The sequence below is a fragment of the Hibiscus syriacus genome, unplaced genomic scaffold (genome assembly GCF_006381635.1).
Source record: "Hibiscus syriacus cultivar Baekdansim isolate YM2019G1 unplaced genomic scaffold, ASM638163v2 tig00113725_pilon, whole genome shotgun sequence".
Lineage (NCBI taxonomy): Eukaryota > Viridiplantae > Streptophyta > Magnoliopsida > Malvales > Malvaceae > Hibiscus > Hibiscus syriacus.
In genome coordinates, this window is record NW_024063471.1 from 3253361 (window position 1) to 3268326 (window position 14966).

Below are 14966 nucleotides of genomic sequence, written 5' to 3' on the forward strand. Positions count from 1 at the left end.
CCTTTTTATAAAAAGTATGGACACTTTCAATATAATAGGTAAAAATATGATGTAATAGGTAGCGCTTATATAATGTAATATGTATCGTTTATATAATGTAATAGGTAGTGGTTATATTGTAAAGTATCTATCCTTTTTATAAAAGTGTCCATACTTTTTTCACTGTGGAAAACATTAATTTAAGGTTATCCTTTGAGTGAGTTTTAAGATATTAATTTAGTAATTATAGGCGTCTAATGATTTATTTTTTACGTTACGATATATATTATTATTAAATTAAAAATTCTAAATAATATTTTATAAAATATCAAAACAATCAAATAACTTTTTGTGCAAATGAAATTATTAAATTAATATTGTAGGTGGAAAACATGAAACACTATTAAAAAAATTGAAACATAAATTACATAACTTTAAAAGAAGTATCGATCCTTTTTATAAAAAGTATGGACACTTTCAATATAATAGGTAAAAATATGATGTAATAGGTAGCGCTTATATAATGTAATATGTATCGTTTATATAATGTAATAGGTAGTGGTTATATTGTAAAGTATCTATCCTTTTTATAAAAGTGTCCATACTTTTTTCACTGTGGAAAACATTAATTTAAGGTTATCCTTTGAGTGAGTTTTAAGATATTAATTTAGTAATTATAGGCGTCTAATGATTTATTTTTTACGTTACGATATATATTATTATTAAATTAAAAATTCTAAATAATATTTTATAAAATATCAAAACAATCAAATAATTTTTTGTGCAAATGAAATTATTAAATTAATATTGTAGGTGGAAAACATGAAACACTATTAAAAAAATTGAAACATAAATTACATAACTTTAAAAGAAGTATCGATCCTTTTTATAAAAAGTATGAAAACTTTCAATATAATAGGTAAAAATATGATGTAATAGGTAGCGCTTATATAATGTAATAGGTAGCGTTTATATAATGTAATAGGTAGTGATTATATTGTAAAGTATCTATATTTTTTATAAAAGTGTTCATACTTTTTTCACTGTGGAAAACATTAATTTAAGGTTATCTTTTGAGTGAGTTTTAAGATATTAATTTAGTAATTATATGCGTCTAATGATTTATTTTTTACGTTACGATATATATTATTATTAAATTAAAAATTCTAAATATTATTTTATAAAATATCAAAACAATCAAATAATTTTTTGTGCAAATAAAATTATTAAATTAATATTGTAGGTGGAAAACATGAAACACTATTAAAAAAATTGAAACATAAATTACATAACTTTAAAAGAAGTATCGATCCTTTTTATAAAAAGTATGGACACTTTCAATATAATATAATGTAATAGGTAAATTTGTAATGCTATCGGTATAAATATACTGGTTTACTTATAAAATAGGTAAATATAAGCGCTACCTATTACATTATATAAGCGCTACCTAGTATGTTATTGTACTTTATAATATTTCCGATTAAATAATATAACATAACCGGTATAAATTTTAACCGGTCACTTGTTTAACCGATCACGCCGTATATTAACCGTTTTTTAGGCGCCGCACCGCAGAACTACCCTAAGTTATGAGCTTTGCCCTAATGGTTAAACTTTGTCCTTCTCACCTCTTAAACACACGATTGAATCCCATGGCCGCCTTATTTTCGGCATTTTCAAATATCTTCCCATCAGAGGATGATATGTGATACCATTTGATTTGATAATTAAATTTATTTTAATAAATTAAAATTATGACCAAATTAATTGATTATATAATTAAGTGTGATTAAATGTGTAATTCTACGAAGTTTATTAATTACCACATCATGACTTTCGTCAAATGTTAACAGTAAGTGGTTTAATTAAATTTATTTAAATAATTAAGTGACCTGATTGATAAAAATTAAAAAAATAATGATAAAAATAAAAAGAAACATAGTTGAGTGATATAGTTTACCCTACATTAAATGTTATCCCGATCCACAAATCTAGAGGGTTCAGATAAAACGACGCTCCTAGAAGATGTGAAAACAGGAAAACCGAAGTACTTGAGACGGCAGAGAGCTAAGAATCAAAATCTATGAGATCGTAGAAATGGAAGGTTTTTGGAAGAGAGCGAAATCCTTCGCGGAAGAAGCGGCTAAGAAATCGCAGTACCTAACAGCGCCCAATAAAATCGCCGATCTTGTCGCCGAAACTGCCAAGAAGTCTAAAGAACTTGCCGCCGAAGCCACCAAGAAAGCCGATGAGCTCAAAACCGCCGATCATATCCAAATCCAAGGCATTTCCAAGTCCATTTCCGATTTTACCCCTCCTCAACTCTCCTCCCTCTCCATTACCTCTCCCGCCTCCAGTTCTTCTGATCCTCCGCCTATCTCCGATTCGGAGCTCCGGAAGTTCAGAATCACCGACGATTTGAGAGACTTTGTCAAAGGTTTTACTCCAAGTACTTTCCAGAACTTCCCTTCCCCTGCCCAAGGTAACGTTTGTTTTCATTTCTTTTGTATTTTCATAAAGATAACCTTGTCTGATAGTTTTAGATTTCCTTGTAGATGAGCCAGAGCTGTCCGATGCGACTACTACTGGGTCCAATGTACGGAAGGATCTGAGTGAATGGCAAGAGAGGCATGCGGCACTTATTCTTACTACTGTCGGGGTAAAAAAAAAGGAATACTACATTTCGTTATAGATTTTTAATTCTAAGGCTGCGTTTAAGGATCCTAATTTTTGAATTTGGCATTGAGATGAATTATTCTTTAGGTCAAAACTTTTTTATCATTGTAATTTTCAATTGAAATTGAAATACCAAACTCGACCTAAGTTCTAGGAATCGAAGGAAGCATTTCAGATTTTATACTTATAATAATTGATTTATGTGAAACTTATTATTCTTATGCAGGAAATCAAGAAATTAAGGTATGAATTGTGTCCACGTTTGATGAAAGAAAGGAATTTTTGGAGGATATATTTCACTTGTTAGCACCCATGTTGCACCGTAAGCTTTTAGTTATTGTTATTATTGTGACGATGATTGAATATTTAGGGTGGCGATCAAATTCTGATTATGATGTAAGCTGTTTACATTTATCAGTTATGAGAGGCAGTACATGGAGGAAGTTAAACAGAGAAAAGTGGAGGAGACAAAAGAGGAGAAACCTGTTGTGAAGACAGAACAGGAAAGTAGTTTGAAAACTAAAACATCGAGCTCATCTGCTGAGCAGGATTTGGATACATTTTTGTTGGGAGATTTTGATAGTGATGGGGGTGGATGTATATTCATCGGAATTTTTTCTATTGTTTTCTGATTTGTAATATCTTCATGTGGTTCTAGCTTCCTGCAGTTTTGATATATATTTGCTTGCTCTTGAAATAACTTAATCGTTTTATCTTTTTTATTTTGATGACTTCATTTAGAAATTATTCATTGAAAAGAATGTTTCTGAGTATCAAAGCCTGATCATGCATATGTTACTCGGTTTGCAGTGTGAGTGTCAGGTTCATATATATGTCCGACCTGGGTATGATCAATCTTTTTATAGTTTTTCCGTGTATCTTGAGGATCTTATGGGGTCATATTCCTATACCTAATGTCCAAATGTGTTTTGGACACGGTCAAGATAAGAAAAATGAAGAGTTGGAGACATGCAGTACTAGATGCCATATTTTTCTTTTCTTCTTTTATGCTTTGTTTTATGACATTTTACTGTAAATCCTCTAATAATTCTCGCACCTTTCAGATGAGCCTGATTTTGATGCTGATGGGAGCTTGGATGATGATTTTGACAAGATTGAAAATTCTGTAAGCTTGAATAAACTTTTACTTACTCTTATTCAGGTGCACGAATTCTTGAAAGTGCTGTCTGTTGCATCCTTTGATCCACATCTTGTAACATTTTTTAAGTTTCACCTCAACAATGTTCGTGCTAAGGTTCATCAACCATGGAATTGCTTGTAACATATGATAAATTTCCATGGCATTTTGCAGGATGTTGAAAATGAGTAGAAAAATGCGAGTTGCATTATGTAAAGACATTGAAGTGGAAGTCTGAACTCAGCTGTCATGATGAGCAAAGACTGGTAGTGATGGCAGGAGCTGTTGTATGTTTGCTCAATGGAAAAAGATGCTATTATTTGGTGGTATTTGTCTTTTATTTAAAACGAGAAACAATTGCAGGTTCTGGTATATCTGTTTGCCAGGGAATGAGATCAAGGGGAAGCTAGAATCATTGTAGGTCCTGTACAGAGAACTCATTCTATTATTTAACTTGTAATGCTTCTGAATGTTGAATTTGGTTGGGTTTTTTTTAAGAATGCCCTTTGTATATGAGCAACATGGGGACTTGGGGAATGAATGAAGCAAAATGGAAACTGCTGATAAATGCGGACATTATTTGACTAGTCAGTAGTTTCAGAGGGAAGTTTCAGTATTTGACTAGTTAGTAGTTTCAGAGGGAAGTTTTACTGATATCTTAATTTAAGGTTAAGGAATGAAGTTTTGCTGTATGACATCATAATTTAAGGTTAAGGAACGACACTACGTAACCAAAAATGTTATAATAAATATAATTTTTTCGGTTCAGCTCAACTTAAAATATTAGCTTTTTAATATTTTTGGTTGAAGTGAAAATGTTATGAAGGTGTGCAACCAAAAAATATAAAGAAAAAGTTGACATTTTATGTTGCGTATAATAAAAAATGTGATTTTTATAATTTTTTTTTGTTATGTCTCTTCCCTATCGTTTCTTAACTTTAAATTATATAGCCGTTGGTTAGACATTTCCAAGTAAAAATGAGATATCGTTGTGAAACGACATTCCCGAGTAAAAATGAGATGTTGTATACAATACATTTAGTTTTGAAAACAAATCGAGTTGAGTTAGTGTGAAAATTTTTTGTTCAGCAAGTCTAATTGAGTTAGCTCAGGAAGTCGGGGTTTCTTTAAAAGTACAACTCATATCGAAAATAAACCAAATTTGAAATTGAGTTGAATTCAATTACGGTTGTTTTGCTAGTTGTGTTCCCCCCTCTCACTAGAACTCGGTAACATTCTTTTGGCTAATTTACGAAAAATATCTATTTCAAACAAGCCCAGCCCAATACATGTGTCAGATGGGCCTTAGCCCATGACAGCATGTTTGAGGGGCATCAATTTTCTAGTGCTTACGGTTTGTATATATATATATATTTGACCCAAAAAAATTAGCCCAAAACACCTGATCGGTCGATGGAAGGCTTAGGGTAGGAGACGAAGATCCAAAAAAAAAAAATTCTTCATTGGAAGTGCAAACGCCAGACTGTGTTTAATAAATTCTCCCTTCGAAAATCCAAAAAAAAATTAATGGAAGTCGGATGGTCTTCTCGGTGCAGACGGTGCATAATCATCGATGGAAGATTGATGATCTTCTGTTTCTCCCTTCGAAAATCCAAACAACACCCAACGGTCAATAACGAATAGGAAATAGATTGATGGAAGATCGATGGTCTTCTGCGTCTTCCTTCGAAAATCCAAACAACACCAACAGTCACTCGACCTAATAGAGGTTTTTGCTTCAAAAAATGCACGAATGCATCATTTTAGGTGATATTTGTAGCCTTGTAGGTTTTGGTTTGTATTAGTATTGATATTGTTTGACTATAATTTCTATTATATTTTTGTTTTAAAAAAAATATTTATGTTTTGTCTATTATACGGTACAAGTATAGGGGCATAAAATTATTATTTTGCTCAGGACATTAAAACTCATTAGACTGGCCTTGATTTCAAATTTGATTATAAGATTGACACTTCAATATAATGATACTTCTTTGGGTCACGTAAGATAAGAGTATGTTTGGTTAAATGCTTTTTTCTTCCTACGTGACAAAGCATGTTGAACCCTTTGATTTTGATTGGTTGAAGCGAGAGTTACATATTGAAAATAATAAAAATAATATATTAAATAATTAATAATAAATTAATTCATATTAATAAGTATCTTTTACAAATATTTAAAATAATTGTCTTATTTAAATAGAAATATATTTTTACCTTAGAATTGTTAAGGTCAATATTCATAGTAAAAGCAAAAAAAACAAATCATTCGCAAATGATTTTTATGTAAATTTATCCTATTTAGCGAGGAGGAGGAGGGAGGACTCTAGGAGAAGAAATGAGAGTGCTCCTAGTATGTGTAGATACCATGACCTAAGGAAATATAAACAAAGATGAGCAATCCAGCCAACCAACCAAATGTGTTTGTTAGACCATATTTTAATTATATGTGATAAAAAATATAGGATTAACTACATGATAAATCACTTATGTTTTTATTTTGTCTACTTTTTCTCATTGATTTAATATATATATATATATATATATATATATATGGTCATTAAAATGTGGTTACCATGAGTTAAATGACGTTAAATAATTTGGTATAATCAAACATTTAGTCTATGTTACTTACATATTCTCTCAATTTAGTCCAACTTTATTTTGGTGACATATGGCAACATCTGATTGGATGACTAACTTTATTTTAATTTAATATATTTATTATACACCAATCAAAGGATGACACATGTCACCCTTTCGTTGAAAGAAAATAAAATAAAGCAGATTGTGGCTAAAGGGATTCAAACCTAAGACAGTTAGTAAACCAAATATGTACCTTACCATTGAGTCAAGATCAATACTTAGTCTAAAATAGACAACATAATGCATATATTTTGTATTTTAGTGTATAAATTGTTAGCTTTATCGATCAATCAGAAACCGCCAAGACGGGCTGAATTGGCCTTTTAAGAAATTTATAGAAGCAATCGAAAAATAAAACTTTTTGCACAACGATTTAGAGTAGTTCGACTTTCTAAACCAAAGTTTACATACACTACCTTAGTATCCACACTAAGGATTTCTCAAATCCACTAGATTTGCTTACATTTAAGGACAATGTGTAACCTTACAAACACTTCAAGGTTTATACCCCAAAACTTTGAACACACATTCTCCCAAAGAGTAAATACAAATTTAGCAAGCAAAAGAAAAACTTCATAAAGGCAAATTAGTTTGCAACAATTAAGCACTCACCCAATACACACTTGAGCAAAATAAACAATATAACTCACAAGTGTGTTTACAATGAAAAGATTGAAAACTAAGCACAAAAACACTTCTTTGATGTTGTTAGGTTGGTTTAATATAATTCTTGTTGGTCATGGGAAGCTTTGACCTTCAATTTATACTTTTCCATTAATTCTAGTTGTTTAGCGCCGTTGGAGATCATTATAGCCGTTACCAACAACCAAAAACATCATCTAATGCACAAGGGATCAATCATTTTTCAAATAAGCACAAAAACTTCATCTGCTGCAGGTGGGGGTAAACTTTTGTCGTGGCAATAAATTTTCCTTAATCAGTAGAGAGACTGGTTGAACCCTCATCATTGTCTTTCTCCATAGGCAATTCTTCTTGTACAACAAGTTCATCTTGACCTTCAGATTCTTCTAGTACAGTACCATGGTGAAAAATTTCTTGCTTCTTCCCTCTAAACTTGTCTTTTTGATTGAGCTGGGTACCACTCCTTAGTGTAACCGCACTGCATTACTTATTTTCGTGAGGCTTAGTGACCTTAGTGTCACTAGGGAGGCTTCCTTGTGGGCGAGCATGTAATGCTGTGGCAATTTGGCCCAGTTGTTTCTCTAACGCTCTCAAAGATGAACTATGACTTTGCAATAAGGTTATCTGACTTTGCAACAATATGCCTTGGCTTTTAATTGTTGAAGAATGTTTGTGCAGCAAGACCTTAGTTGAAGTCATGAAATCTTTTGTCTAGGCCATAAATTATTGCACAGAAGCTTCAAGGGAGTTAGCATTTGAAGAAGATGCTAAACCTTTGTAAATATTTTGCCACGATATATTTTTTTGAAAACCTGGGGGTTCAACCAAATTGTGTTGTCGATTCGAGCTGCTGGCATTGTTGGCTCATTGATTCTAAAATTTGGATATTGAAGCCATCCTCGATTGTAAGTGTTCGAATAGGGGTTGTTGTTGCCTCTATTGAAGTTTCTCATGTAGTTAGCAGACTCGTGGTTGTCAGGGCATTCGTTCACATTATTTCCATGGCATAAAATACATGCAGAAATTGGCACCTTGACTTCCTTCACTTCGCTAGAACATTGAAGATCATATTAGTAATGGTTAACAGTTGACCTGAAATAAAGTCCTCGGAATCCAACCCAAATGTCCCTTGATCTTTTTCCCCATTCTTAACCTTGAAAAAAAATTGATAGTCATTGTTTGCTATCCTATCAAAGATATCAAATGCTTCTTCAAGCGACTTGTCCAGCAAAGTACCATTTGCCGCAACATCTAGCATCAACCTTATTAGAGCATTTATACCATGGTAGAACATAACAACTTGCATCCAATCATGAAATCCATTGTTGGTGCACTTGCGTAGGTGTCCCTTATATCTATCCCAACACTCAAACATAGACTTGTCATCATCTTGACAAAAAGATGCTATAACATTCCTAAGATGGTTGTTCATATTGGGTGGATTATGCCATAGCAAAAAAAATTTATACAAGTCTGCCCATGATTTTATTGAGCCAGAAAGTACTCCATTAAGCCATGCCCTAACACGATAATTCAAAGAGTATGGAAATAACTTCAATTTCAGTACATCTTCATGAACTCCTTGTTGTTGAAAGGAGTCACACACCTCCAAAAATGCTCGAACATGTTGCCTTGCATCCTCATGAGGTGCACCACCAAACTGACCAATCAAGTACAACATGTCGAACATGACCGGTTTGAGCTCGAAGTTGGCTACCTGAATTTCAGAAACTACAATACCATGTTTTCGGTTGTCCAATGTGGGATCTAAATGATCTCTAATAGTTCGTGGTCTTGTAGAATTCCTTACATTTTAATTTGCCGCGATATTTAAATTTTCATGTTCCTCCACTTCATTTTGAACTTCATATATAATTCTTTGAGCTCTTTGAACACCTCTTTCTTGACAGAAGAGTTGCTCAATTTCAGGTTCAAAATGAGATAATGGTTCATTGGTTCTTCTATAAGTTATGTACCAACTCAACACCTAAAAAGGGTAAACAAAAATAGAAAATAAATTCGTACTAAAAAAATAAAGAATTAAAATAATGCTATAAAAAACTTTTAAAAACACAAATTGCCAATCCCCGACAACAGTGCCAAAAATTTGATCGCGTGTAAATAGATAGTGTTGTGGCACGCAATTATGTGCAAGTATACACAATCAACCAAGTAATATAGCAGTGAGTTAGTATCGTCTCTATATTGATTATAGGGTTTTTAAAAATATGTTATAGCAAAGGGATGTCACTAGGTAAAAATATAAAAAGGTATGTACAATGAGGAAATTTATATCGTGGCAGGAAATGGTATGAACAAATGGAAAATTATGTCGTGGTAAGAAATTTTGTAAACACTGAAGCAAGTAAAGTAAAAATATGCTACGACAAGAATTTATCTGAGCACTGGAAATAAACTGATAACCTCTCACAAACAAGTTTCTATGGAGTAAATGGTTGGACTTGCAATGGAGAGAAACTATTCTATGCCTAGATGACCAAGTACCCTATGTTTATGCTGCCCGATAGGATTTACTAAAGTGTTCCTAGGCTATATCTAGTAAGGAACCTGATAAAACTATTTCCACGACAATACCTCTCAGCATAAACTGTAACTCTAGCCTATCGATTGAGTACTATCTATTTTAGTCGATTGAAGCCCTCTTATTATCTCTAAGGAAGATTAGAACCTCACCATCCCATATTAGTTTATTTGTTCACGTAGATCTAACCTAAGTCTCTCGATATTAGGTATCAACACTTAGAAAAGGACAATCTCTCGAAAGCTCTTACAATGACTAAGCATGTTAGGTTATGAAAAATGACAATCTTTTAAAAGCTCTTACATTGCCACGACATAAAGTTAAAATAGTGAACAAAAAACATTAAATATAAACATACTAAAATCATCATTTAACATGAAATAAAATATCAATCGTAAAAAATCCAACACCACATAGATTAGTTCATGGTGTGGCTAAGTTCAAACTAGATAATCCTTAAAAACAAGCCTAACAAAGATAAGAAAATGGAAAACAAAGGAGAATGAAACTCCCAAAATGGGGTTATTGACGTGACACCTAAACCACTACCATGACTGCTCTAGTGGGTTAGCCTCTCTCGAGTGCCTAGCTACTACCTGGACGAAGCTCGGCTATGGAGGTTACCACCAATAGGAAATAAGGAATAAGATAAAGAAAATGATGATGATACCTTCAAAATCTCAAAATATGGAAATTGTAGGGATCCCTAAAAATATGGGCATCATTTTCTATTTATATTAGGGAATTTTAGGTTTTTGTGCCCTTGAAATTCCCTCGTTTACCCTTGATTTCATGCCAAAAAAGTGACAATGTAGTTGGATGTGGTCCTAAATTAGCAGCAGAGGTAGGGGTTCACATGAGGCTCATTAGACAGTTGACAGTAGGATGTCAGCTAATTTGTCTTGTACTGCATCTAGAATTTCAAGAAAAACTTGTCACTGCAAAAATTGTTCCTTGCGGTCATCGTCTTTATTCTTTTGGCCCTCGAATAAAAATTTTCATGGTAAATAATTTCCTCCTCGGTCATTTCCTATCACTTGCATCATCACAACCAACACACAATCCTTCTCATCAGCAACATCAGTTTGTAAAGAAAAACTAGCCGAGACAAAACTTTTCCACCACATGCAATAAATGTTCTAAATGCAACTATATGCAACTAAAATGTTATGACAATGGCTTTTAGATAATCAATAACTTAAGTAAAAGGACCCACAATATAGTCTTTTTTACGGAGTTATCACATGTAGTGTACATTAATGCTTGGAACAATAGAGCTTCATCCTTGCCAACTCTTAGTCCCACTCAAGATGATGACTTTGATTTTTAGACTTTGGCTTATCTTAATTATTATAGGGATAATGGAAAGTTGTACCTTATAACATTTGGAGAAAGGTGATAGTTTTTAAAATTAAAGAAATATTTGTTAAAGCTAAAAAATCTATACCAAGTGGGAGTAGCAGTTCATCTCACCATGAAGTAGAAACATCACATGTGGATGATAGCTTAGTACAACCATGAGACGATGTGAGATCATTTCATTAAGCATTTGATGATTCTACTGTTCTGACATACATACATCAAATTTATGTATCTTCAGGCACTCGAGTTTATGCAACCTCAAGCACCCATCTACTCTCCCATGTTTGAATCAACGTATGATTTTGAGCACATGACATCTATGATATCAAATACTAATATTTAACATTCTACTTTTCCACCAGAGATATGAGAGCAGAGTGTTGAGCATATATTTAAAACATTGGATCATATGCCCTTAATGAATAAGGGGGACAGCTACCAGACTCATGAGCAACCACAATGTCCACAACAAAATTGATTTCTGCCTTGACATTATCATTTCACAAAACCCTGACACCGATAAGAATTATAGATGGTTCATTATTTTTGTATAAAAATTAATATTAAATAAAATGTTTGTTATATTTAACTATTCAAATGATGATGGTTTAATTTTGTTTAATTTATCACACTCATTCAAATAAAATATGGAAATCCATCACACTTATTCAAAAGATAAATAGGAAAAACCAAACATTCAATCTTCATTCATTCAAATTGAAATAAAAATAGAAATTCAAATATTTGTTCATTGAAATATAAATATAAATATAATTACTGATAAGGCCTATATCTTGGCAGATTTAGATATTTTTTTGAATGACCTTTATCCATTCATAATCTGCATATATACGGTTGACCTTTCTCTCTACTATGGAAACTCATACGGGTATGAATACGAGTGGACTTAGGTCAACCCTTTGAATTTCTACGAAGCATTAGATTTGACAGTCATTTGTCATGAGCCTTTTTTGGCCAATATGATCCATTTGGGATCTGTTTGAAAGCATAGCTATAGAAATTTAATATCCTCTATATGTGAAAACACTCATCAATATAAGTGTACGCGCTTATACCAGCATATATATGTGCAATGACTGCATGAGCACAAGGATATATCCATGCCTGAAAACGAACACAGTCACACCATCTGTGTTGTAAATCATCTCTAAATATGGGTGTTATGAAACTTATCGATAATGTTCTTACCAATACGGAGGATACAAAATGTGGGATATGCATGCAGAGGTATCCAATGACTTTTGGTTATTCAATTACCACCAAAATTCCCGTTCCTCGATCGAATATCAAGTAAACTCCATCTTCTTGAATGACATATATTGATCATACAACAATGTACAATCTACTTGGACCATACATTTATAAAATGGAAATTCTTCTATGCATGACTTGAATGCCTAAAACAGTCTATGAAATATTCTCTTCCTTGGAATAAGTTGACCTTCTTCGTTATATACAAGCATGGTTTGAGACTTTACTATAGTTTTCGAGATGAATCACTTCATTGTTTGTAACAAATTTAGTAGCTCTTTGTACGATGCATCCCAATCTCCATACGTCAGCTTCATTGCCTTCAACTTCGCATTCCAAACCTTGTCATATTTTAAATGGTATTCAAACTAGTTTCGAATAGATGCAAGTAACACTGAACAAGGGATCTTTGGATTTTTTTTCAAATAACACATTCACTTATTCACATATTACATCGGAGTCCAATAGTCAGTGGTCTTGTTCCATAGAGTTTCATAAACATACGTGAGGATCATTATACCTTGTGATAACTCAAGCATTGTGCCTCTAAAGTTTTTATGCTTTAGTCTTCCACTTGAACTCTAGGCCATATTTAACACTCTTCGCATATATGGTTTTCTGGTTGGACTCTGCAACATGGACATCAACATGGCATTTGATGGAATACTCTTTAATCGTCAACGTAGCTTTATTTTTCCTCTAAATTTCATCCCAACTGAAAATTCACCTGAAATTTTGAATGATTCAACCATGTGGTATGGAGTTAAATTTGGACTCATTGCATCATAATATATCTTGTACATGTGAGGAGTAGGTTAATACGGTGTTGAAACTTCACCAATGGTTGAATCAGGTGCACCACCACCGTAGACATTGTCATCGTCAGCCAAAACGAGTTCCTCAATTTCTTCATCTTAGCTAGAATCATCATGTATTTCTCCCCATCGATTTTCAACATCAATATCAACAGTAAATTTTGAATGATGTTTGTTTGTCACCCCATACTATGTTGTTGCGGATGTCTCACCGACTTCATTTCCACTTTCCAATAGTGTCATAAAACTATTTATTAACCTATATGTCGTGTTCTCAAGCTCACTTATGAAAGCCATTTGAGATGAATTTCCAACGACATTTCTTGATGATCCAGGAACATTAAATATGTTGTTACGTACCTCAACAAATAACTCAGTAACTATAATATTTGTTAACTCACATAATCTAATCATGGTTTTAATATCACCTTCTTCTTCTTCAACTGGTACTGCAGGATATCTAATTGGATTGGGACATACCATAAACATGTACTTTAAACCATCAATTATAGCTCAAATTTTTCTTTATATTATGTGCTTTATTTCTACAAATGTGATGTCCCTTTTTAACATCATATTTATAGGTATTTTAGATTGAAAATAATATCAACCTCGTTTTTCATAATATTTCCATTACAATAGACAATCGTGAAAAAGTTATTACTCATTTTATCTATAAATTAAAATTTTGGTATTTAGAATAAAAAAATACAAGTACATATACAATGATCATAACATGATAACAATATCATAAAATCATTATACAATATAAAAATATTATAAAAATAATAATACTAACATAACATAACAATAAATCATAAAATACAACTACAAACAATTATAAATATTATAAAAATTATATTAACATCACAATAAATCATAAAATACTTCAAATAGAATTTCTTCACACTTAATTGTTTTTTCCAACAACTTGATTTAAAAAATATCTTTCGATCACTCTTTTTTTTTGTAAAAAATTACATATTAAATAAATAATATTTAATAAAATAATATTAAAAAATTAAATAAATTTATTAAACTTAGCATAGAGAAAGAAAATATGCACCAAATTCTTAATATGTTCCCTCTATCAATCTTATTTGCAAATGCTCCATCTCTATCAAATGTTCACTATCAATTTCTCCTTCTTTCAATCTTCTGTTTTTTTTCTTTTTGTTTTATGAAGTCCATTCCCGAAACTCCTTCACACACACATATATAGAGAGAGATTTATTTATTTTTTATGTTAAAGTTGTTTGGTTGAGCAGGGTATGGGTTAAAGTTGTAAGGGGAAATTTTCTTTTATGTTACATGGTATAGTCTGCATGCAAGGTATGAATTGAAGTTGATACGGGAATCAATACACCCATCACCAGTGAAAAAAATCCCTACCAAAATTTCAGTTGTCACACATACTTTTTTTAACTGTCATGCATGCGTGAATGAGAATGAAACAAAGGGGAGACGCATTGCTCTCCCCGCATCACCCCCTTATATGCATCAACTGTAGTACGACTTAGCTTAGGTCGCCCAGAGTACCATGCGTCTCCCATGATTATTGTAACATCCACCCTATCTGAAGAAATAATATCAATACCACATTATTCGGGTCATTCTTTTTTCCAACCACATTATTCAAAAAAAATTATTCACCATGTTGTCTATTTTTGAACAAGCATTAGTTTTGGATCAATGGTTGGGTACATGTTTGGTTTCCCAAGATACAAAATATTTATTTTAATTTATTAAAGTATGACTAAATTGAGAGAATATATAGATAACATGGATTAAATGTGTGATTATACCAAATATCACGTCACCTTGTTAACGACAGTTAGCGCATTATGATCATATCTTAATTAAATAAAAACGAAAGTGATCATATATGAAT

The 14966-nt window shown here is 32.3% G+C and overlaps 2 protein-coding genes across 2 annotated transcripts; one reads left to right on the plus strand and one right to left on the minus strand.

The window, feature by feature from the left end:
* The first annotated feature begins 1972 nt into the window (after positions 1-1972).
* Positions 1973-4293, plus strand: LOC120187606. Its single transcript, XM_039191295.1, has 6 exons — positions 1973-2464; positions 2538-2641; positions 2885-2901; positions 3077-3255; positions 3723-3784; positions 3971-4293. Exons 1-6 carry the CDS (start codon positions 2080-2082, stop codon positions 3986-3988), a joined length of 765 nt encoding a protein of 254 aa, XP_039047226.1. The 5' UTR covers positions 1973-2079; the 3' UTR covers positions 3989-4293.
* A 3082-nt stretch (positions 4294-7375) lies between these two features.
* Positions 7376-8774, minus strand: LOC120187415. The gene is made up of 5 exons (XM_039191135.1): positions 8554-8774; positions 8203-8439; positions 7897-8134; positions 7595-7795; positions 7376-7534 (listed from the first exon to the last, which is right to left on the minus strand). The coding sequence occupies exons 1-5, from the start codon at positions 8772-8774 to the stop codon at positions 7376-7378; spliced, it is 1056 nt and encodes a 351-aa protein (XP_039047066.1).
* Between the last annotated feature and the right edge of the window lie 6192 nt (positions 8775-14966).